At 40.1% G+C, this 26,317-nt stretch overlaps 2 protein-coding genes across 2 annotated transcripts; both read left to right on the top strand.

Moving 5' to 3' along the window:
- The first annotated feature begins 17,789 nt into the window (after positions 1-17,789).
- LOC133550460 (nuclear ubiquitous casein and cyclin-dependent kinase substrate 1-like) lies at positions 17,790-18,317 on the top strand. Its single transcript, XM_061896443.1, has one exon. It carries the CDS (start codon positions 17,790-17,792, stop codon positions 18,315-18,317), a length of 528 nt encoding a protein of 175 aa, XP_061752427.1.
- A 2,940-nt stretch (positions 18,318-21,257) lies between these two features.
- On the top strand, positions 21,258-26,317 carry LOC133551923 (class I histocompatibility antigen, F10 alpha chain-like). Its single transcript, XM_061899130.1, has 8 exons — positions 21,258-21,519; positions 22,201-22,467; positions 22,785-23,063; positions 24,708-25,016; positions 25,182-25,289; positions 25,509-25,526; positions 25,860-25,912; positions 26,024-26,317. Exons 1-7 carry the CDS (start codon positions 21,465-21,467, stop codon positions 25,910-25,912), a joined length of 1,089 nt encoding a protein of 362 aa, XP_061755114.1. The 5' UTR covers positions 21,258-21,464; the 3' UTR covers positions 26,024-26,317.

Genomic DNA, 26,317 nt, shown 5'->3' with positions numbered 1-26,317 from the left:
TTTTCATGTTTTTGTTTTTCATCAGTTGATTGAAGCTGTGTTAAAAGCCAAGTCTGGCAGTGAAGCAGTACTTCAGGAGTACCAAACAGAAACCCTAACAGATATCACAAGACGACAAATGGTCAACATACTGGTGGCTCACATGATTGATAGTCATGGGTATGTATGTTTTTACATTCTATTTTTTTGTGCTTGATAACAACATGGCCATTACATGGATCTAGATTAAAAATTTGATATCTCCTATCAGAAACCTTCCCACTAAGGCAGTCAGAGAGGAATATGCTCTTGGCATAGTGACACTGTTCCCGTCTCTCAAGGATCCTTACACCAAGAAAGGCTATGTAATTCTTATTTTTATTATTTATGACTATTTTCATGTCATTCTTGCATCAACATTTATTTCAATAATTGCAATTTTTGGCCCTGATGCTAAGTGCATAGCACTGATATGAATTCTCTGAGATTTCTCATGAACTAAGTATGACAATGAATTTAATCTTTTTTCATTTCAGGAACACTTCTATGATGCTGCTAGTAGCACAGGATACATTTCTTGGCGTCTGAAAACAGTCCAAAGGAAAATTCGGCGTGGATCTGAGGCGCCACCAAGTAGCTCTTTGAACCTTTCTTCAGGAGGCCCAAAGTTCCAAAGGATTGTCAATGTCGACAATCAGCTTGATGGGGATGCTTGTCAAGAGGCAGTATCGTTGCTCAACCATACCACAGACAATTCCGTGATTCTCCAGAAGATGAGAGAGACATTTCAGCACCGTCAGAAGCTTGTTAATGACCCAGGTACAAGTGGTGATATCCTCTCCATCTTCCCAAGATTCCTCGATACAAAAGGATTGGTAAGTTTGGAATGAGATGTTTGGAGCAGCCTGACATTTGAAAGTATTTCCTTCGGTGGTAGTTAAATATCTTCTTTCTTAAAGGTGGAGCAAGACTTCATTCTCCTATTTGATGATGAGACATCCTCCAGGCTGCTTCAGAAGTGGGATGTGTTCTTCAAACCAAACATCATAAAAGAGGCTAAGCGACTTACTTCAGCACCAGAGTTGCGGCGCTTGTTACAGTCAGCAGAATGTTCCATTGGAAGTGAGGAGGCAACATGTGAGTTGTATTTGTTTTTCTTCTTTTAAAGTATCTCCTGTATCTCTGAAAATGTATCTGATATTTGGAATAAATATGAACATTAGATGGAGGAAATGTGAAAATTCTTGAGTTAATTCTTGTGAATCTTTGTCCTCAGCTTACGACCATGAAATGGCCTCCCTGTTGTTGCTCATACATCTCCTTCCACCACCACCAGGAGGACCGAAGTCTCCAAACATCAGTGCATGTGATGCCATTGAGAGACTTGTTGTCTTTCATAAGGTAATATTATGAAAGTGATAACTACTTGTCATGTGTCATGTTCTTAGCCACAAGTGAAAATGAAGGCAGTTAAAAAGTGAATGAAACTTAAATTAAGTCTTAACACTCATTCCGATCTTTGCACTGAGATTGAGAGGATGTTTGAATAATGACTTTAATAATGTTTTTTTGTGGCAGCACAATATTCTGGTGTCTAATACTTAGTTTCCTTCTCTCAACCTAAGTCATGCTGCAGTATGGAGGAGCATCTCCGCAACCAGCAGGGTCGGCAGCCATACCTCCTCGCTGTTGGCCGTCAGAAGAGCAAGATCGACAGCTTCTACATCGCCATGGATAAGCATCTCATCCCATGCCAGGCAAACCGCTCCCTTGGGGCATTTGTTAAACTTTTCAAAGCACATTTTGATGAATATAAAGTTGGGCTTGTTGTTTCTTTCAACTTTGATGTGTTGTACTTCTGTAGCCTGTTTCATGATGTATGGCTTTTGATTATTTCTTTTTCAATCTACAATTCCAATAAATAACACGTATTTCCAGATTACTGATAACTTTTTCAAAATAAAATGTAATTCCTGAATAAGATAATTGTATCGAATCCAATGGATTGTCTGGTCCTAGAATCTCTTTGTAATGTTTGTTTGATTCCCCCAAAATACGACACAGTCTAATTTGAAAAACATATGTGCCTCGTCGGCTGTAGTAAAAAAAAAAAAAACCCATGCCTCCTCGGTCTAACCTCTCCCAGCCCTTTATCTGCCGTGTCAAAGATGGATCAGAGACCACCTTGGCCCCTAACCCCCACTTCTTCTCCACTACCAAGAGAACAGTAATTAATCCGAGCTGAGTTTTTTAGAATATTCCAACATGACTTTTTACTTTCATTTTGTATCAAAGCTGAGTTGTGCTCTCTGGTTTATTTTGCAAATGAACCGACAGAACATGATCATGTACAAGACTCGCCTACCCACAATGCACTGCAGCCCAACGCTCCTGGTCGGATGTTTGTATCGGGGTTCATGGAGAGATGCGGTAAAGAGTGGTAGCCAAGACACACAGTCACACACGGCAATTATTTTGACCTGGGGAGCAGATTCAGAGGAAAAAATGTGTCTGGGGGGCCGGGATATCTGATTTTCAGGTACAAAAAACTTCACAATGACACAAAATAAACACAACAGTTAAACCTCACACTAAAAACAAGACATTTACTTGTACGTTCAAAAGACAGACTAGAACAAGACAAGACATGCAATGTCATCTACAAAATGTTATGTAAATGTTAGTCATTACACACGTGGCTATGGTTTTGATGTATTTGTTACAGACATGTTTACGTCAAGTAACATCACATGGTTCCATTTGCACCTTTCAACAAATCTGAAAAGGAATATTAAGAAGTAAGACTTATATTTAATCCTACCTCTTCTCCGAGCACACGGTGACTGTACATACGGGTCGAAAAATGTCTGTGGAGTTTTAAGGCAAATACCAGATGAGTCGCCCGCTGGCCTCTTCTAAAATTAGCTCAAATAGCAGCACTTACCAGTGAGCTGCCTCTATTTTTTAAATTGTATTTATTTACTGGCAAGCTAGTCTCGCTTTGCTCGACATTTTTAATTCTAAGAGAGACAAAACTCAAACAGAATTTGAAAATCCAAGAAAATATTTTAAAGACTTGGTCTTCACTTGTTTAAATAAATTCATTTATTTTTTTACTTTGCTTCTTATAACTTTCAGAAAGACAATTTTAGAGAAAAAATACAACCTTAAAAATGATTTTAGGATTTTCAAAAACATATACCTTTTTACCTTTTAAATTCCTTCCTCTTCCTGACAATTTAAATCAATGTTCAAGTAAATTAATTTCTTTTATTGTAAAGAATAATAAATACATTTTAATCTAATTCTTTATTTTAGCTTCTGTTTTTTCGACAAAAATTATTTGTGAAGTATTTCTTCAATTATGATTAAAATTAAAAAAAATTATTGTGGCAAATCTAGAAAAACCTTTAGAATCAAATTTAAATCTTATTTCAAAGACTTTTGAATTTCTTTTAAAATTCTTCTTCTGGAAAATCTAGAAGAAATGATTTGTCTTTGTTAGAAATATAGCTTGGTCCAACTCGTTATATATTCTAACAAAGTGCAGATTGGATTTTAACCTATTTAAAACATGTCATCAAAATTCTAAAATTAATCTTAATCAGGAAAAAATACTAATGATGTTCCATAAATTCTTTTTTTAGATTTTTTCAAAAAGATTCGAATTAGCTAGTTTTTCTCTCCTTTTTTTCGGTTGAATTTTGAATTTTAAAGAGTCGAAATTGAAGATAATCTATGTTTCAAAATTTAATTTTGATTTTTTTCCTGTTTTCTCCTCTTTTAAACCGTTCAATTAAGTGTTTTTTTCATCATTTATTCTCTACAAAAAACCTTCCGTAAAAGGAAAAAAAATGTATGACGGAATGACAGACAGAAATACCCATTTTTTTATACATATAGATTTATTTATTAAAGGTAGATTGAGCAAATTGGTTATTTCTGGCAATTTATTTAAGTGTGTATCAAACTGGTAGCCCTTCGCATTAATCAGTACCCAAGAAGTAGCTCTTGGTTTCAAAAAGGTTGCTGACCCCTGATATAAATGAATGTCACAATGGTAATAAAATGTTATATAGCAAAGTAAAAGTTGTGTTTCTTATCTAAGTAAATGTAACTCGTTACTACTCACCTACGTGGATAAGTGTGTTCACCTTTGACAGGTACGACAAAATAAAAATAAAAATGATCACCATCGAGTTTAGGTGACTTGAAACAAGCATGCATTCAATGTTTGGCTTTACCGTGTCTACTTTTACTTTCACTTTCTTTGATATTCTGCCAGCAGAAGCGTCTGCCTCACACTTTTCCCCCACGTTCAGCACTTTGGCCACAGCGAGTCCATCTCATGAAGGCTTTCTGCTGACTTTTTTACTCAGGATGAAACTTCCTGATGCAACCCTGGCCGGGAATCGAACCCATGCGAGGCAGATGCGTGTCCCGTTACCAGAGGTGGGACCAAGTCATTTTTTTGCAAGTCAAAAGTAAGTCTCAAGTCTTTGCCCTCAAGTCTCGAGTCAAGTCCCGAGTCAAGACAGGCAAGTCCGAGTCAAGTCCAAAGTCAATACTGGAAAGTCCCAAGTCCTGCATTTTGGGTTTCGAGTCATTTCAAGTCTTTTTAACCAGACTAATATATGTACACAGATTGTGTATGCTTTTAAAACGCTGTATGTATTTATTATTAAAAAAAACAGTGCTGACATTGCACTTCATAATAGCACTATTAACCAGTTATTCTAAACATTTAACTCATTCCTTTACAGTACAAACACATCTGAAAAAACAAGTGCAACTGTACTTATTTGCACAAAAGTGTTAACATTGTATTTCCATGGAATATTGCATTGTAACTAGTTCATCAGCAGTTTGTCATGTTGTCACCTTATCTCATTGATCTCATCTCATACTGTATGTGTTTATGTCTGTGTACACATGAAAAACCACAAATGCATGAACATAACAATGAACAGTGCTGTACTTGTTAGATGTCAGGGCCCTATGCAATATGTACACATATTCTTAATATAGTATACATTTTAACTGACCTTTATTTGACTATGTTTGTCTTTTTGTAGGTGGCTAAAATACGCGGTGCTGCTGACCGCCGTCTAATATTACGTTACTGTGTGTGATACATTCATTAACGTAACGTTATGTGTAGGTACCTCATGCAACCCTGCTTAAAAAAAATCACTTGACAATAAGTATGAATAAGGTAACATCTGCAGTGGACGCAACAGATTGCCGTGTTTGCAATGACGTTATAATCATAGACATCTTATAAGTAGACGCAGAATTGGCTGCTGTGACGCAAGTAATTTGGCCGCCATCTTGAAGTGGTGATGAGGAGCCGGCAAACAGCCTAAACTAACATTTGACAGGTAGAAAAAAAAGATGCTGGGCTGGTTTTCAGCGTTTTCCTGCTCAATTGAGCGGACTGTTGAAAATAGGAATTGGAGGATTACTTTTCACAAGTAAGAATTTACATTAACATACTATTGGTTGTATTTTGTGAAAATAATATTACCTCAGAGTTAAGCAGGAGCAAAGAACTACAATATTTGTATGTGAAAATCACAAAGAAATCTTCTGGGGGAGGATGACCCCACTACAGGTATGTGGTTTACAAACTTTCAGGCCCAACTAAAACAAAATTCACCAGCCGCCACTGATTATGATGCATTCTCATTTTATTGTAACCACAGATAAGTCTTCAAGTAACAATATTCAAATACTAACTTTGTTGAGTAAGACAGAATGGTTTTATTCTGAATCCAGTGAAACAGATTGGTGGTTTTAGCTGAAATAAAGACTTTCAGGTGTTTATATATGTTTAAGTATTTGGCAGACACTTGTACCCCCTGTGAACATTTTTTTTAATTCAAGTACCCCCTAATCAGAGCAAAGCATTTTTGGTTGAAAAAAGAGATAAAGAAGTAAAATACAGCACTATGTCATCAGTTTCTGATTTATTAAATTCTATAACAGTACAAAATATTGCTCCTTTGTAGTGGTCTTTCTAGAACTATTTCGAAAAAAAAAAAGATGTAAAAATAACTAAAAGCTTGTTGAAAAATAAACAAGTGATTCAATTTTAAATAAAGATTTCTACACATAAAAGTAATCAACTTAAAGTGCCCTCTTTGGGGATTGTAATAGAGATCCATCTGGATTCATCAACTTCATTCTAAACATTTCTTCACAAAAAAAAAACTTTAACATCAATATTTATGGAACATGTCCACAAAAAATCCAGCTGTCAACACTGAATATTGCATTGTTGCATTTCTTTTCACAGTTTATGAATTTACATTCATATTTTGTTGAAGTATTATTCAGTAAATATATTTATAAAGGATTTTGAATTGTTGCTATTTTTAGAATATTTTAAAAAATATCATGTACCCCTTGGCATACCTTCAAGTACCCCCATTTGAGAACCACTGGTCTATAGGTCCGTAAGATATATAGATATCTAATGTATTCATACATTGTTTATGTAAGATATACGCATGTATATATAACCTAATCATATTGTTTCTTTAACTTAAAAATAGCTGACTGTTTTTTTCCCCTTCTCTGGGATTATATTCCCAGTTTTGATCTCCGACGTCTGGTCACTTATAGCATATAAGAATATTCTATTTCTGTTAAGCAAATTATGAACATGCCAAGACATGTGTCTTTTATCATAGTTACACGTATGACAAAAAAAGCGCGTGAGTATCAGTGGTATTCAGTGAGTTAATATGAATTAAATGTGCTGACAATTCATTGCTCCTGCCAAAGGAATTGCCCTGAGTGAAGCGGATCACCACTCCAAGATGGCGGCCGCGCGTCACGTCAGCGGCAATAGGCAGTAGCGCTCGATGCTGTGTCTACTTATAAGACGTCTATGGTTCTAACGTTAGCAGTGAGTTTACAGCCTCACTCATTTAACTACACAACGAATAAAAGTTACGTTACTCAGCCAATAAACGTTAGCTTACATTCAAAACGTACCCTTCTTTGTGCAACTTCAAATGTCGAACGAAGTTGGAAGTTGTTGCGTCTCCGTCTGTAATCTTCCAACCGCATGTTTTGTATACGGCAGATTCCTGTTTTGTTGACCAAGTCGTACTTTTAATACCCGAACGAAACAATTTATGGCATAAATTTATTCACTTATTCTTCTGTTGTTTGAAAGCTCTTCTTTGTTGGTTTTCCTGCAATTTGATTGGATGAATGCTGTGTGACGAAAACAATATGGATGTAATTTGATTGGCTGTTGTACTGACAGGTAGCGCACAGGCTGTCATCGCACACATGTTGACAAACACGCGTACACAATGGAAGATACGGAGCGCTCCTGAATAACTTTTTAATTGTTGGGTTTTGGGGAAAGTACCAATGATCGTGGTGACTGCTTGTATTATCTGGAGCAGTTTACCAAAGGACAGCCCAGAGAGTTGGTGCGCAGTTGCCTCTATATGCCTACAGAGAGAGGCTATGCTACAGCAAAACGCCTACTAAGGGAACACTTTGGAAATCCTTCAAAAATAACAGCAGCCTACATGGACAAAATTATGGCATGGCCAAACATCAAGTCTGAGGATGTAAAAAATCTCCAAGCTTTCGCACTGTACTTGCGAGAATGCTCCAATGCCATGGATGAGCTGCAGTACTTGGACGAGCTCAACATGCCAGCTAGCATGAAGATGCTCATACAAAAGCTGCCACACAAATTAAGGGACCAGTGGAGAGGAAAAGCAGCCGACATTGTTGACCAACAAAGGCGACGTGCTTGTTTCACAGACATTGTGAAATTTATTGAACAGCAAGTCAGAATTGCTTTGGATCCTGTCTTTGGCGACATTCAAAACATCCTTCGAAATAAAGCAGTAACCAAACCCAAGCCTATACATCAACGCAAATCACAGTTCAGAAGGAACAGTTTCGCAACTCATGTGGCAGTTGTCGTTAAACCTAAACCGACTCCACACCTCAATAAGTTTGTGAACACCTCCAAGACAAACTCTATTTCCTGTCTTTACTGTACAAGTGAACATGCATTGGAGGACTGTCCAATACTGGAAAATAAGGCACATAGGGAAAAGCTTGACTTTCTAAAAGAAAAAGGCCTGTGTTTTGGTTGCCGGTGCACAGGGCACCTGAGCAAGAGTTGCAACAGGCGCATCACGTGCTCTTACTGCAACAAGACGCATCCCAAAGTGCTACATATTGACAGGAGGCATCTGGAAAGTGGAGAAAATAGCCAACTTCCAAAGGTAAAAGCAGATATTTGCACTACATCCTCAACTTGTGGCCATACAGGGGCTGGCAAATATGGAATTTTACCCATCCTGCCTGTTCAAGTGAAGTACTCAAAGGGCAGCAAGATAGTCCAGACATATGCTTTCCTAGATCCAGGAAGCACAGGGACCTTCTGTCCTGAACATTTGGTGAACAGGCTGAACACAGAAGGCCGAAAAACAAAAACCCACTTGCGCACCTTGGGGCACAGTAAGGTGGTCCCGAGCAGTGGTCTGGAAATCTCTCAGCTTACTTGTAGTAAGTTTTTTTGAGCTTCCTGATGTCTTCACTCAAAGGCAGATGCCCGTGTACACTAACAATCTGATTGGTGAGGCAGAACTTGATAAGTGGCCTTACCTCCAAGGCATTAAAATTCCTCGGATAACTGCCAACGTGGACCTGTTAATTGGTACCAACGCCTCAAAGTGAATGGAACCACGGGAGGTGATTAACAGCCACGGAGATGGACCTTATGCTGTCAGAACCCTATTGGGGTGGGTGATTAATGGGCCATTACAAGGCAGTGACACGCCCCACAGTTACTGTTAACAGTTTGGAGGAACTGCCTATGAACCAGTACATGCATGATTTCAATGAGCAGGGATCCAAAGATCAAAAGGATATGTCAAAAAAGGAAAAGAAGCCCAAGATAGAGAAGCCCAGCAGGAAGACACCAAAAAGAAAACGGAGCGCAGATGACAGTGACGATGAAAGAAAAGTCAGTCGAATGCGAACAATACGCCAGGCAGTCTCCAAGGCCGTGTCGAAACAGCGGGAAATCCTTCTGGGTGACGGAGGCCGTGAGGATGAAGAGCAGGATGACCCAGAGGAAGCTTACCTGGATCCTGATGAGTCTGGCAGTGATGAAGACTTCATGGTGGAAGATGACGAGGACAGCGACTATGGCAAGTCCAAAAAGAGAAGAGTTCCCTGAAAGAGGAGGAAGAAAACGACCCCGAGAGTCCTTTGGGAGAAGAAGAGGAGGAAACTGAGAAGAAAAAAAAGCTCTCCTACCCCCAAGGTGACGAAGAAAGCTGATGGCCAGGAGTAGGAAAAGAAGACAGCTACAGTCTACATGTACTGTTGGTAATAGATCACCTGTATTGGATGTGCATAAGGAAATGGAGGCAGAGGCAATATATCGCTGACCTTTTTTGGAACAGGTGGTTTCACGAATATTTACCGTTGCTACAAGAGCGACAAAAGTGGACAAATGAAAAAAGTTTGTCTGCAAACAAAAAGGATTATCATCTAAAGACCTGTTACAAAGACTAATGATCTATTGCTAACGATGGATTCTGATGCGTCATCTATGTTGCTGCTCCTCGATCTTAGCGCTGCTTTCGATACTGTCGATCATAATATTTTATTAGAACGTATCAAAACACGAATTGGTATGTCAGACTTAGCCCTGTCTTGGTTTAACTCTTATCTTACTGATAGGATGCAGTGTGTCTCCCATAACAATGTGACCTCGGACTACGTTAAGGTAACGTGTGGAGTTCCCCAGGGTTCGGTCCTTGGCCCTGCACTCTTCAGCATCTACATGCTGCCGCTAGGTGACATCATACGTAAATACGGTGTTAGCTTTCACTGTTATGCTGATGACACCCAACTCTACATGCCCCTAAAGCTGACCAACACGCCGGATTGTAGTCAGCTGGAAGCGTGTCTTAATGAAATTAAACAATGGATGTCCGCTAACTTTTTGCAACTCAACGCCAAAAAAACGGAAATGCTGATTATCGGTCCTGCTAGACACCGAACTCTATTTAATAATACAACTCTAACATTTGACAACCAAACAATTAAACAAGGCGACACGGTAAAGAATCTGGGTATTATCTTCGACCCAACTCTCTCCTTTGAGGCACACATTAAAAGCGTTACTAAAACGGCCTTCTTTCATCTCCGCAATATCGCTAAAATTCGCTCCATTCTGTCCACTAAAGACGCCGAGATCATTATCCATGTGTTTGTTACGTCTCGCCTCGATTACTGTAACGTATTATTTTCGGGTCTCCCCATGTCTAGCATTAAAAGATTACAGTTGGTACAAAATGCGGCTGCTAGACTTTTGACAAGAACAAGAAAGTTTGATCACATTACGCCTGTACTGGCTCACCTGCACTGGCTTCCTGTGCACTTAAGATGTGACTTTAAGGTTTTACTACTTACGTATAAAATACTACACGGTCTAGCTCCATCCAATCTTGCCGATTGTATTGTACCATATGTCCCGGCAAGAAATCTGCGTTCAAAGGACTCCGGCTTATTAGTGATCCCCAAAGCCCAAAAAAAGTCTGCGGGCTATAGAGCTTTTTCATTTCGGGCTCCATTACTCTGGAATGCCCTCCCGGTAACAGTTCGAGATGCTACCTCAGTAGAAGCATTTAAGTCTCACCTTAAAACTCATTTGTATGCTCTAGCCTTTAAATAGACTCCCTTTTTAGACCAGTTGATCTGCCGTTTCTTTTCTTTTTCTTCTATGTCCCACTCTCCTTTGTTGAGGGAGTCCGGTCCGATCCGGTGGCCATGTACTGCTCGCCTGTGTATCGGCTGGGGACATCTCTGCGCTGCTGATCCGCCTCCGCTTGGGATGGTTTCCTGCTGGCTCCGCTGTGAACGGGACTCTCGCGACTGTGTTGGATCCATTGTGGATTGATCTTTCACAGTATCATATTCTCATAGTCATTATTGTCACCGACGTCCCACTGGGTCATTATTGTCACCGATGTCCCACTGGGTGTGAGTTTTCCTTGCCCTTATGTGGGCCTACCGAGGATGTCGTAGTGGTTTGTGCAGCCCTTTGAGACACTAGTGATTTAGGGCTATATAAGTAAACATTGATTGATTGATTGATGGATATGCCTTCTAGGTGAAGGTATTGAGTAAATTAACTGCATTATTGCAAAAGGGAACATGAAAACCAAAGAAAGAGGTGTTTGTTTTTGGTATTATGGCTCTATTTTTGTTTTATTGATTCCAAATTAAATCACTCTGTTCGTCACGCCAGCAGCAATTAGGGGCTGGTGTGTTAGAGCCAAATACACTTTCTGTCTGTCAAATTGATGACGTCACTCAAGGGGTTGGCTCCAAGGCCAAGTGCCTGGATATTTAGGGAGGAGTCAGGATCTTGCCCAGGTGTTGCTGAGTAGAGGCGCAACAGTTTTTGACTGTGCCAGGCTAGTGTTTGTTTGCTCCCGTGTATTTTCCGTTTTTGAACAAAGTGTGTTATATAATTGTGACTTTATGTTAGTAAATATTTTGGTTAAACATGGACACAATTCTGGGCCTCAATTATTAGCCGGTTGCACACGTCTGAACTAGCTTCATTTATATTCGGCAACCAGTAGCAGTAAAAGTATAGGACTTTACCGCTACAGGGGTTTTGGATATTAATTATGAAATGTTGTTCCTAGATTACATCCATGCTAATAAAAAAAAAACTGCAATGACGTATTTTACAGACAAAAAGTTACACACTTTATCCCATGCCTGTGCAACAGCGTACATCTGGGCCCCTGTAGAGGGGGTCCAGACTGAGGCCAAGGGAAACAAACCTCATAGCCATAACACACATAAACATGTGTGTAAGAGGGAAACGTCAAAGAACACAAAGGACATTAAAGACTTTAAAAGATGAGAGCTGATGCAACCAGACGCAAAAGTAAAACAACAACAAAAAACAAACATATACACTCTGTGGTGTTCCACGCCAACGTCTGCTGTGGTGGGGGGAGTATGGCCGGAGACAGGAGCAGACCCAACAAAGCAACCAAGAGAGCCAAGTCCGCATGGATGAACGAGGATAGATAGAAGGATAGTACTTTATTGATTCCTTCAGTAGAGTTCCCTCAGGAAAATTAAAAATGCCAGCAGCAGCGTACAGAACTGAGGTCAAATTTAAAAAGTAAATCATAAATAAGAAGGGCATGTGTTATTGTTTTGCATCCCCTGTCATCCTCGTACAGGGGTGTCCAAAGTGTGGCCCGGGGGCCATTTGCGGCCCGCGGGTAATTTTGTAATGGCCAAAGCAAATTCTAAAAATACAATAAAAAAAAAAAAGTGCTATTAAAGAGCAAACAGGTGAAATGTGACAAGAAAATGTTGCAATGTTTACTCTAATAACACAAAGCTGCCATCTAGGCTGTTGTTTACTAAAAAAATAACAATAAATAAAAATCAATGTCATTATGGATTATTGACCTATTCAAGGCTCCAACGACGCCACATTAAATATTCCACTTTGAGATATTTTTGGGGGAAAATGTTGCATATTTTGTGTTTGCCATATAAAAAAAAAAAAAACACCAATAATATATATATATATACTTGATGGATGGATCTGAAGTTCATCTGAAGATGATTGTGTTTAAAGTAAACAGTAAAAAAATATATTTTTTGTTATTTCTAATGAGTAGGACACTTTTGGATCTCCAATAATTTCAGTAGGATTTTTCTTTTGTGTCATTGCTAAAAAAAATAAAAAATTAAAATCAATGTTTTTATGTGTTGAATTTTTTAAGGCTCCAATTATTACATACTCTCAAATATTCCACTTTAAAATTCTATTGGGGGAAACTATTGCATATTTTGTGTTTTTTTCCATAACAAAACAGGGTTTTCTTTGACAAAAAGGGCATACAACTTAAATCTTTGAAAAGGTTATATTGACAGATAGACCTAATGTTGATCTACAGATTTAAACCTGGAATAATAATAATAAAAAATAATGACACATTTTAAATATATTTTTGACCAAAATCCTTTGGGGTCCCTGGGATGAAGCCTGAGTGGAGGCCTAAATGTATATTTTTATACATATATTGAATATGTTATATAGCAAAGTAAAAGTTGTGTTTCTTATCTAAGTAAATGTAACTCGTTACTACTCACCTACGTGGATAAGTGTGTTCACCTTTGACAGGTACGACAAAATAAAAATAAAAATGATCACCATCGAGTTCAATGTTTGGCTTTACCGTGTCTACTTTTACTTTCACTTTCTTTGATATTCTGCCAGCAGAAGCGTCTGCCTCACACTTTTCCCCCACGTTCAGCACTTTGGCCACAGCGAGTCCATCTCATGAAGGCTTTCTGCTGACTTTTTTACTCAGGATGAAACTTCCTGATGCAACCCTGGCCGGGAATCGAACCCATGCGAGGCAGATGCGTGTCCCGTTACCAGAGGTGGGACCAAGTCATTTTTTTGCAAGTCAAAAGTAAGTCTCAAGTCTTTGCCCTCAAGTCTCGAGTCAAGTCCCGAGTCAAGTCCAAAGTCAATACTGGAAAGTCCCAAGTCCTGCATTTTGGGTTTCGAGTCATTTCAAGTCTTTTTAACCACAGACTAATATATGTACACGGATTGTGTATGCTTTTAAAACGCTGTATGTATTTATTATTAAAAAAAACAGTGCTGACATTGCACTTCATAATAGCACTATTAACCAGTTATTCTAAACATTTAACTCATTCCTTTACAGTACAAACACATCTGAAAAAACAAGTGCAACTGTACTTATTTGCACAAAAGTGTTAACATTGTATTTCCATGGAATATTGCATTGTAACTAGTTCATCAGCAGTTTGTCATGTTGTCACCTTATCTCATTGATCTCATCTCATACTGTATGTGTTTATGTCTGTGTACACATGAAAAACCACAAATACATGAACATAACAATGAACAGTGCTGTACTTGTTAGATGTCAGGGCCCTATGCAATATGTACACATATTCTTAATATAGTATACATTTTAACTGACCTTTATTTGACTATGTTTGTCTTTTTGTAGGTGGCTAAAATACGCGGTGCTGCTGACCGCCGTCTAATATTACGTTACTGTGTGTGATACATTCATTAACGTAACGTTATGTGTAGGTACCTCATGCAACCCTGCTTAAAAAAAATCACTTGACAATAAGTATGAATAAGGTAACATCTGCAGTGGACGCAACAGATTGCCGTGTTTGCAATGACGTTATAACCATAGACATCTTATAAGTAGACGCAGAATTGGCTGCTGTGACGCAAGCAATTTGGCCGCCATCTTGAAGTGGTGATGAGGAGCCGGCAAACAGCCTAAACTAACATTTGACAGGTAGAAAAAAAAGATGCTGGGCTGGTATTCAGCGTTTTCCTGCTCAATTGAGCGGACTGTTGAAAATAGGAATTGGAGGATTACTTTTCACAAGTAAGAATTTACATTAACATACTATTGGTTGTATTTTGTGAAAATAATATTACCTCAGAGTTAAGCAGGAGCAAAGAACTACAATATTTGTATGTGAAAATCACAAAGAAATCTTCTGGGGGAGGATGACCCCACTACAGGTATGTGGTTTACAAACTTTCAGGCCCAACTAAAACAAAATTCACCAGCCGCCACTGATTATGATGCATTCTCATTTTATTGTAACCACAGATAAGTCTTCAAGTAACAATATTCAAATACTAACTTTGTTGAGTAAGACAGAATTGTTTTATTCTGAATCCAGTGAAACAGATTGGTGGTTTTAGCTGAAATAAAGACTTTCAGGTGTTTATATATGTTTAAGTATTTGGCAGACACTTGTACCCCCTGTGAACATTTTTTTTAATTCAAGTACCTCCTAATCAGAGCAAAGCATTTTTGGTTGAAAAAAGAGATAAAGAAGTAAAATACAGCACTATGTCATCAGTTTCTGATTTATTAAATTGTATAACAGTGCAAAATATTGCTCATTTGTAGTGGTCTTTCTAGAACTATTTGAAAAAAAAAGATGTAAAATTAACTAAAAACTTGTTGAAAAATAAACAAGTGATTCAATTTTAAATAAAGATTTCTACACATAAAAGTAATCAACTTAAAGTGCCCTCTTTGGGGATTGTAATAGAGATCCATCTGGATTCATCAACTTCATTTTAAACATTTCTTCACAAAAAAAAAACGTTAACATCAATATTTATGGAACATGTCCACAAAAAATCCAGCTGTCAACACTGAATATTGCATTGTTGCATTTCTTTTCACAGTTTATGAATTTACATTCATATTTTGTTGAAGTATTATTCAGTAAATATATTTATAAAGGATTTTGAATTGTTGCTATTTTTAGAATATTTAAAAAAATATCATGTACCCCTTGGCATACCTTCAAGTACCCCCATTTGAGAACCACTGGTCTATAGGTCCGTAAGATATATAGATATCTAATGTATTCATACATTGTTTATGTAAGATATACGCATGTATATATAACCTAATCATATTGTTTCTTTAACTTAAAAATAGCTGACTGTTTTTCTTTCCCCTTCTCTGGGATTATATTCCCAGTTTCGATCTCCGACGTCTGGTCACTTATAGCATATTAGAATATTCTATTACTGTTAAGCAAATTATGAACATGCCAAGACATGTGTCTTTTATCATAGTTACACGTATGACAAAAAAAGCGCGTGAGTATCAGTGGTATTCAGTGAGTTAATATGAATTAAATGTGCTGACAATTCATTGCTCCTGCCAAAGGAATTGCCCTGAGTGGAGCGGATCACCACTCCAAGATGGCGGCCGCGCGTCACGTCAGCGGCAATAGGCAGTAGCGCTCGATGCTGTGTCTACTTATAAGATGTCTATGGTTCTAACGTTAGCAGTGAGTTTACAGCCTCACTCATTTAACTACACAACGAATAAAAGTTACGTTACTCAGCCAATAAACGTTAGCTTACATTCAAAACGTACCCTTCTTTGTGCAACTTCAAATGTCGAACGAAGTTGGAAGTTGTTGCGTCTCCGTCTGTAATCTTCCAACCGCATGTTTTGCATACGGCGATTCCTGTTTTGTTGACCAAGTCGTACTTTTAATACCCGAACGAAACACTTTATGGCATAATTTTATTCACTTATTCTTCTGTTGTTTGAAAGCTCTTCTTTGTTGGTTTTCCTGCAATTTGATTGGATGAATGCTGTGTGACGAAAACAACGCGGGTGTAATTTGATTGGGTGTTGTACTGACAGGTAGCGCACAGGCTGTCATCGCACACATGTTGACAAACACGCGTACACAATGGAAGATACGGAGCGCTCCTGAATAACTTTTTAATTGTTGGGTTTTGGGGAAAGTAGCAATGATCGTGGTGACTGCTTGTATTATCTGGAGCAGTTTACCAAAGGACAGCCCAGAGAGTTGGTGCGCAGTTGCCTCTATATGCCTACAGAGAGAGGCTATGCTACAGCAAAACGCCTACTAAGGGAACACTTTGGAAATCCTTCAAAAATAACAGCAGCCTACATGGACAAAATTATGGCATGGCCAAACATCAAGTCTGAGGATGTAAAAAATCTCCAAGCTTTCGCACTGTACTTGCGAGAATGCTCCAATGCCATGGATGAGCTGCAGTACTTGGACGAGCTCAACATGCCAGCTAGCATGAAGATGCTCATACAAAAGCTGCCACACAAATTAAGGGACCAGTGGAGAGGAAAAGCAGCCGACATTGTTGACCAACAAAGGCGACGTGCTTGTTTCACAGACATTGTGAAATTTATTGAACAGCAAGTCAGAATTGCTTCGGATCCTGTCTTTGGCGACATTCAAAACATCCTTCGAAATAAAGCAGTAACCAAACCCAAGCCTATACATCAACGCAAATCACAGTTCAGAAGGAACAGTTTCGCAACTCATGTGACAGTTGCCACTAGACCTAAACCGACTCCACACCTCAATAGGTTTGTGAACACCTCCTGTCTTTACTGTACAAGTGAACATGCATTGGAGGACTGTCCGATACTGGAAAATAAGGCACACAGGGAAAAGCTTGACTTTCTAAAAGAAAAAGGCCTGTGTTTTGGTTGCCTGTGCACAGGGCACCTGAGCAAGAGTTGCGACAGGCGCATCACGTGCTCTTACTGCAACAAGACGCATCCCAAAGTGCTACATATTGACAGGAGGCATCTGGAAAGTGGAGAAAATAGCCAACTTCCAAAGGTAAAAGCAGATATTTGCACTACATCCTCAACTTGTGGCCATACAGGGGCTGGCAAATATGGAATTTTACCCATCCTGCCCGTTCAAGTGAAGTACTCAAACGGCAGCAAGATAGTCCAGACATATGCTTTCCTGGATCCAGGAAGCACAGGGACCTTCTGTTCTGAACATTTGGTGAACAGGCTGAACACAGAAGGCCGAAAAACAAAAACCCACTTGCGCACCTTGGGGCACAGTAAGGTGGTCCCGAGCAGTGGTCTGGAAATCTCTCAGCTTACTTGTAGTAAGTTTTTTTGAGCTTCCTAATGTCTTCACTCAAAGGCAGATGCCCGTGTACACTAACAATCTGATTGGTGAGGCAGAACTTGATAAGTGGCCTTACCTCCAAGGCATTAAAATTCCTCGGATAACTGCCAACGTGGACCTGTTAATTGGTACCAACGCCTCAAAGTGAATGGAACCACGGGAGGTGATTAACAGCCACGGAGATGGACCTTATGCTGTCAGAACCCTATTGGGGTGGGTGATTAATGGGCCATTACGAGGCAATGACACGCCCCACAGTTACTGTTAACAGTTTGGAGGAACTGCCTATGAACCAGTACATGCATGATTTCAATGAGCAGGGATCCAAAGATCAAAAGGATATGTCAAAAAAGGAAAAGAAGCCCAAGATAGAGAAGCCCAGCAGGAAGACACCAAAAAGAAAACGGAGCGCAGATGACAGTGACGATGAAAGAAAAGTCAGTCGAATGCGAACAATACGCCAGGCAGTCTCCAAGGCCGTGTCGAAACAGCGGGAAATCCTTCTGGGTGACGGAGGCCGTGAGGATGAAGAGCAGGATGACCCAGAGGAAGCTTACCTGGATCCTGATGAGTCTGGCAGTGATGAAGACTTCATGGTGGAAGATGACGAGGACAGCGACTATGGCAAGTCCAAAAAGAGAAGAGTTCCCCGAAAGAGGAGGAAGAAAACGACCCCGAGAGTCCTTTGGGAGAAGAAGAGGAGGAAACTGAGAAGAAAAAAAAGCTCTCCTACCCCCAAGGTGACGAAGAAAGCTGATGGCCAGGAGTAGGAAAAGAAGACAGCTACAGTCTACATGTACTGTTGGTAATAGATCACCTGTATTGGATGTGCATAAGGAAATGGAGGCAGAGTCAATATATCGCTGACCTTTTTTGGAACAGGTGGTTTCACGAATATTTACCGTTGCTACAAGTGCGACAAAAGTGGACAAATGAAAAAAGTTTGTCTGCAAACAAAAAGGATTATCATCTAAAGACCTGTTACAAAGATATGCCTTCTAGGTGAAGGTATTGAGTAAATTAACTGCATTATTGCAAAAGGGAACATGAAAACCAAAGAAAGAGGTGTTTGTTTTTGGTATTATGGCTCTATTTTTGTTTTATCGATTCCAAATTAAATCGCTCTGTTCGTCACGCCAGCAGCAATTAGGGGCTGGTGTGTTAGAGCCAAATACACTTTCTGTCTGTCAAATTGATGACGTCACTCAAGGGGTTGGCTCCAAGGCCAAGTGCCTGGATATTTAGGGAGGAGTCAGGATCTTGCCCAGGTGTTACTGAGTAGAGGCACAACAGTTTTTGACTGTGCCAGGCTAGTGTTTGTTTGCTCCCGTGTATTTTCCGTTTTTGAACAAAGTGTGTTATATAATTGTGATTTTATGTTAGTAAATATTTTGGTTAAACATGGACACAATTCTGGGCCTCAATTATTAGCCGGTTGCACACGTCTGAACTAGCTTCATTTATATTCGGCAACCAGTAGCAGTAAAAGTATAGGACTTTACCGCTACAGGGGTTTTGGATATTAATTATGAAATGTTGTTCCTAGATTACATCCATGCTAATAAAAAAAAACTGCAATGACGTATTTTACAGACAAAAAGTTACACACTTTATCCCATGCCTGTGCAACAGCAAACATCTGGGCCCCTGTAGAGGGGGTCCAGACTGAGGCCAAGGGAAACAAACCTCATAGCCATACCACACATAAACATGTGTGTAAGAGGGAAACGTCAAAGAACACAAAGGACATTAAAGACTTTAAAAGAGGAGAGCTGATGCAACCAGACGCAAAAGTAAAACAACCACAAAAAACAAACATATACACTCTGTGGTGTTCCACGCCAACGTCTGCTGTGGTGGGGGGAGTATGGCCGGAGACAGGAGCAGACCCAACAAAGCAACCAAGAGAGCCAAGTCCGCATGGATGAACGAGGATAGATAGAAGGATAGTACTTTATTGATTCCTTCAGTAGAGTTCCCTCGGGAAAATTAAAAATTCCAATTGCACTGTACAGAACTTTGATCAAATTTAAAAAGTAAATCATAAATAAGAAGGGCATGTGTTATTGTTTTGCATCCCGTCATCCTCGTACAGGGGTGTCCAAAGTGTGGCCCGGGGGCCATTTGCGGCCCGCGGGTAATTTTTTAACGGCCTTAAGCACATTCTATAAATACGATTTTTAAAAAAAAGAAAAAACAGAAAAAGTGCTACAAAAGAGCAAACAGGTGAAATGTGACAAGAAAATGTTGCAATGTTTACTCTAATAACACAAAGCTGCCATCTAGGCTGTTGTTTACTAAAAAAATAACAATAAATCAAAATCAATGTCATTATGGATTATTGACCTATTCAAGGCTCCAACGACGCCACATTAAATATTCCACTTTGAGATATTTTTGGGGGAAAATGTTGCATATTTTGTGTTTGCCATATAAAAAAACAAACAAACACCAATAATATATATATATATAATTGATGGATGGATCTGAAGTTCATCTGAAGATGATTGTGTTTAAAGTAAACAGTAAAAAAATATATATTTTGTTATTTCTAATGAGTAGGACACTTTTGGATCTCCAATAATTTCAGTAGGATTTTTCTTTTGTGTCATTGCTAAAAAAAAAAAAAAAAAAATTAAAATCATGTTTTTATGTGTTGAATTTTTTAAGGCTCCAATTATTATATAATCTCAAATATTCCACTTTAAAATTCTATTGGGGGAAACTATTACATATTTTGTGTTTTTTTCCATAACAAAACAGGGTTTTCTTTGACAAAAAGGGCATACAACTTAACTCTTTGAAAAGGTTATATTGACAGATAGACCTAATGTTGATCTACAGATTTAAACCTGGAATAATAATAATACAAAATAATGACACATTTTAAATATTTTTTTGAACAAAATCCTTTGGGGTCCCTGGGATGAAGCCTGAGTGGAGGCCTAAATGTATATTTTTATACATATATTGAATATGTTATATAGCAAAGTAAAAGTTGTGTTTCTTATCTAAGTAAATGTAACTCGTTACTACTCACCTACGTGGATAAGTGTGTTCACCTTTGACAGGTACGACAAAATAAAAATAAAAATGATCACCATCGAGTTCAATGTTTGGCTTTACCGTGTCTACTTTTACTTTCACTTTCTTTGATATTCTGCCAGCAGAAGCGTCTGCCTCACACTTTTCCCCCACGTTCAGCACTTTGGCCACAGCGAGTCCATCTCATGAAGGCTTTCTGCTGACTTTTTTACTCAGGATGAAACTTCCTGATGCAACCCTGGCCGGGAATCGAACCCATGCGAGGCAGATGCGTGTCCCGTTACCCCAGCAGGGACGCCTCACGCTTGGGAGACATAACGGAGGTGAAAGTTAAGACGTGAAATAAAAAGAAGTGAGGATGTCCTGCGGTGTAGCGACTTTATGTCTATCAATCATTATTTGTATTGATGCTTTCTTGAGAGGACTACAATACGATCACTGATCGGATGTTCCAGCCCTGTCATTACTTTTAACTCTCAATCTCACCTTCATTCCTCTTTCTTTCTTTTCTTTCCAAGTTTGGCGGCCAACTTGACACACCTTTTTGTTGTCAAGTCACGTGATTTCCCAGAAAAGCCACACAAGCATTTACCTGACGTGGCCACAAGGGGCGCTCTCTAGTGAGTCCAGTAGAAGACTTCTTGTCAGTTGACTGCTGCCACTTTTCTGTGCAGAATAGCGTTTCGTTTTCTCTCCTCACTGTGACGTCACAGAATGCTGACTCCTCATTGGCTCAGGTGGAGTATTATAAAAAGAGCCTCGACAGTTCCTGGTTCATTTTTCCTGTTTGCGAGTCAAGCGAGTGTTCGTCACTTTTTTCTTTCTCTGCGGGATTAAAAGTGGCAAACATCTTTTTGTTTCACGCTGACATCATGAACTTGTTTTTATTCTTTCTTCTGGTCGTGCAAATGCACAGCGTGACGCCTGGTAAGTCCTTTTTATAAGTTTATTAATATTTTATTCATAAATCCTCTTTGTGCCTTCACTTATTTGACTTCTGAGAGTTTCTGTTACTTATTAATGAAATTATTGTTGTATTATTTAAGACCTTTATTACTTAATCCTGGTTCTTTTTAAACATATTTATTGTTTTCCCTTTTTCCTAGTAAAAAATTAAAATGTTCCAAGAAGTTTACAGAAGCAGATAAATCCGTTTAGGCTCTTTATTTATTTTCACTTTAGTGTTTCTTGTTCAAAGACTTATTTTTTCCAAGGCTTGTAAGAACGAACACAAATCTTCAAACACGGAAGTGTCAGAAAATAATCAAGTGTAGTAACATCACCCCGCCACAAGATGTCAGTAAGAGTCGACATCAAATGGGCAGAACAGGTTGTGTTCAACTCTGTTGTACTTTTTATTCAGCCTCCATTGTAGAAAATATATGTTTATTTTCAAAATGTTCAAACCGTCAACAGATGTTAGTAATATTATTAATGTGTTGTATTTGTCATAGAACATGTGAGTCTTGACTGTGATATCTAGCAGTGTTTGATGTTCACTTTAAGACCCGACTGAAGACGGAAGGAGCTAAAATATTCACAGTGCAAGATTGTTGAACATGAAACAAAATAATAAAAAGTCATCCTGTTGTTGTTTTCTTCTTTCAGTGATTCACACGCTGCAGTATTTCTACACTGCGTCCTCTCAAGTTCCAAACTTCCCAGAGTATGTGGAGGTTGGTTATGTTGATGGAGTTCAGATTGATCACTATGACAGCAACAGCAGGAAAGCAGAAGCCAAACAGGACTGGATGAACAAAATCACAGCAGAGGAACCAAAATACTGGCAGAGACAAACAGAGATCGGTGTTGGTAATGAGTTGATTGGCAAACACAACCTTGAAGTTCGTAAGAAGCGTTTCAACCAAACTGGAGGTTTGTTTATGTTGAACTTTCTACTACTTAAATGTATTTGATGTACTCTTTTTATACTGTAGTAAACACACATTACTGCACTGATACTTGTCTCTGTCCATCCCATAATAACCTACACTAATACTGTGTGTGTGTGTGTGTGTGTGTGTGTGTGTGTGTGTGTGTGTGTGTGTGTGTGTGTGTGTGTGTGTGTGTGTGTGTGTGTGTGTGTGTGTGTGTGTGTGTGTGTGTGTGTGTGTGTGTGTGTGTGTGTGTGTGTGTGTGTGTGTGTGTGTGTGTGTGTGTCACTCTGCTTTACAACACTGTGTGTGTCTCAGGTGTTCACATTCTCCAGTGGATGTATGGATGTGAATGGAATGATGAGACTGATGAAGTTAAAGGTTGGGATCAGGAAGGTTATGATGGAGAAGATTTCATATCGTTGGACATGAAGACATGGACATTTACTGCAGCAAAACAACAAGCTTTCCCCAGCAAACTCAAGTGGGACCAGAACAAACATCTACTAGATGACAAGAAGTTTTACTACACTGAGGATTGTCCTTCTTACTTGAAGAAGTATGTGAACAATGGGAAGGAGGTCCTAATGAGAACAGGTAGAAACACAACATGTACTTTCACCTTTTAACTTGTTAGCACTCCCCCTATAGGAACATTACTGACATTACACCCTGTCTCTTTATACTCTTCTCTCTTTCTCTCACCTTCTCTCCATCTTTACCTTCATTCCAACCTTCTCTCCATCTTTACCTTTGTTCTCACTTTCTCTCCATCTTTACCTCCATCTACACCTTCTCTCCATCTTTATCTCCACTCTAACCTTCTCACCATCTTTATCTCATTCTCTTCTTCTTTCCATCTTTACCTCCATCATCACCTTTTCTCCATCTTTACCTCCACTCTAACCTTCTCTCCATCTTTACCTCCATCCACACGTTCTCTCCATCTTAAACTGCGTTCTCACCTCTCCATCTTTACCTCCATTCTCTCCATCTTTATATCCTTCTCTTGATCTTTACCTCCATTCTCTCCTTCTCGCCATCTTTACCTTATTCTCTCCATCCCTCCATCCTCACCTATCCAACTTGACCTCCATTCTCACCTTCTCTTCATCTTTACCTCCGTTCTCCCTTTCTCTCCATCTTTACCTCCATCCACACGTTCTCTCCATCTTTACCTCCATCCACACCTTTTCTCCTTCTTTTCCTCCATCTACACCTTCTCTCCATCTTTATCTCCACTCTAACCTTCTCTCCATCTTTATCTCATTCTCTTCTTCTTTCCATCTTTACTTCCATCCTCACCTTTTCTCCATCTTTACCTCCATCCACATGTTCTCTACATCTTTACCTCCACTCTAACCTTCTCTCCATCTTTACCTCTGTTCTCACCTTTTCTCCATCTTTACCTCTTTTCTCCCCTTCTCTCCATCTATACCTCCATTCTCCCCTTCTCTCTATTTGTACCGCCATTCTCTCCATATTTACCTCCATCCACATGTTCTCTCCATCTTTACATCATTCTCTCCTTCTCTCCATCTTTACCTCCATTCTCTCCTTCTCTCCATCTTTATATCATTCTCTCCTTCTCTCCATCTTTACCTCCATTCTCTCCTCTCCATCTTTATATCATTCTCACCTAATCTTCATCTTTACCTCCGTTCTCACCTTCTCTCCATTTTTACCTCCATTCTTCCCTTCTCTCCATCTTTACCTGCATTATTACCTTATCTCCATCTTTACTTTAATCTACAATTTCTGTCCATCTGTACCTCCATCCACACCTCTCCATCTTTACCTCCGTCCACACCTTCTCTCCATCTTTCCTCCGTCCACACCTTCTTTCCATCCACACCTTCTCTCCATTTTTACCTCCATCCACACCTTCTCTCCATCTTTCCTCCGTCCACACCTTCTTTCCATCCACACCTTCTCTCCATTTTTACCTCCTCTCCATCTGTACCTCCATCCACACCTCTCCATCTTTACCTCCGTCCACACCTTCTCTCCATCTTTCCTCCGTCCACACCTTCTTTCCATCCACACCTTCTCTCCATTTTTACCTCCATCCACACCTCTCCATCTTTACCTCCGTCCACACCTTCTCTCCATCTTTCCTCCGTCCACACCTTCTTTCCATCCACACCTTCTCTCCATCTTTCCTCCGTCCCCACCTTCTCTCCATCCACACCTTCTCCCCACGTTGTCCTGTGTTCACACGTGACATCACTTCCTGTGCAGAGCTTCCAGAGGTGTTCCTGCTCCAGAAGACGCCGTCCTCTCCGGTCAGCTGCATGGCGACAGGTTTCTACCCCGACGGTGCCGACCTGTTTTGGAGGAAAGACGGCGAGCAGATCTTCGAGGACGTGGAGCACGGAGAGATACTCCCCAACCACGACGGAACCTTCCAGATGTCGGTGGCGCTGAAAGTGGAGGTGACGGCCGACGTGGAGGGCAAGTACGAATGTGTGTTTCAGCTGTCAGGCGTCAAGGAGGACTTGGTCACCAAGCTGGAGAGAAGAAGCATCCTGAGCAACGCAAGCCATGAAGGTGAGAAAGACACATTTAGTTGGAGATGTTTCCCATCACAAGTCCACCTGTCACCATTATTGATCCATGTCACCATGACAACGCTTGACGTCTGCATGCAAAGTAGTCATGAAGGTTTCCTCTTCATGCTTTGTCACTCCACTTGTGCTTTTTTGCTCTCCACAGACAACTTGAGCGTCGCCCTCGCTGCCACGGCGGCGGTCCTCGCTGTGGCGGCCATCATCATCATCATCATCATCATGGTCATGGTCAGGCGTCACAGAAACAGACAAGGTGAGGGACGCCAATGTCCTCTGTCTTCTTCTTCTCGGTGCACTCGGTCCAGGCCGTGAGTTGATGCTTTCATCCGGGCTGCAAAGGTGCGGCCATCTTTTAGTTGCCTTCCAGCCAAACACTCAAAGATCCACAGAGACAGAGCGCACACTCTCACGTAGAAACACGGCGTGACGTGAGGGGAAAAGTCCACTTCACCTTGTTTCTCTTTCATTTCAGCCCAGTACGATCCAGCTGGTAAGTAAAACATCTTTTCTTTGAGCCGCAAGAAACAAAGCCGTGGTGAAGCGTCACTCACATGGAGGTCTGATGTGGACCTTTGTTACAAGTTTAGCCGGAAAAGCCCAACTGGAGCTGACTCCTTCACAATAAAAGTCCCTCCTGTGAGCACACGCAATACAAAGTCTGGCATATCTCACTTTTGACAGGAGTCCTCATGATGAGGATCAGCCAAATGAGACATCAAGTGTGCTGACTCGTCATGTTTCCAAGTCACACCTCAAAGATCTGATGTGAGTGACGAGGCACCTTCTGGATGTTCTTCCTTCACCGTTTGCGTTTGTCCCGCAGCTCGCCACGGCGGCGTGGAGCTCGACGAGAACGTGCAGGCGGCTGAAGGCTGAGTAAGCTCACATGGACTGTCTGCACCTCCAAATGTTCTTGTGTGAAGATGATGTTCAACTTGGATTCACCTGCTTCTGTCGGGAATGTGCTGAGTGGTCTTCTTCCTCCAGGATGCTTTGTGCACTGGAACACAGGGAGATGTCTCCATCGCTGAGGGACGTCATCACACTCGGAGATGAGATGGAGATGTGCTTTGTTCTTCGTCCGACTGCTCCTCACGCTATTCCATGTATTCTTCTTTGGCCGTTAAAAGACTTTCAAGATCAAACGTTGGTGGCTGTAAAATCGCACGTTTCATGGCCTTGACGTCATGACGAGGATTTCTTCTTTTCTTTCAATGGCCGCTGCTTATGATCAATATCACATTGTGTCACATCTCTGTCAATAAATCCGTTTTTCCTCCA

The sequence above is a fragment of the Nerophis ophidion genome, linkage group LG04 (genome assembly GCF_033978795.1).
Source record: "Nerophis ophidion isolate RoL-2023_Sa linkage group LG04, RoL_Noph_v1.0, whole genome shotgun sequence".
Taxonomy (NCBI): Eukaryota; Metazoa; Chordata; class Actinopteri; order Syngnathiformes; family Syngnathidae; genus Nerophis; species Nerophis ophidion.
This window is presented reverse-complemented; position numbering and strand designations above follow the sequence as displayed.

Excerpts from the sequence above, each read along its gene's own strand:
- LOC133550460 (XM_061896443.1), top strand. The coding sequence starts at position 17,790 with ATGACACGCCCCACAGTTACTGTTAACAGTTTGGAGGAACTGCCTATG.
- LOC133551923 (XM_061899130.1), top strand. The coding sequence starts at position 21,465 with ATGAACTTGTTTTTATTCTTTCTTCTGGTCGTGCAAATGCACAGCGTG. Across the intron at positions 21,520-22,200 it reads AATGCACAGCGTGACGCCTG|TGATTCACACGCTGCAGTAT; the intron begins GTAAGTCCTTTT and ends TTCTTCTTTCAG. Across the intron at positions 25,017-25,181 it reads GAGCAACGCAAGCCATGAAG|ACAACTTGAGCGTCGCCCTC; the intron begins GTGAGAAAGACA and ends TGCTCTCCACAG.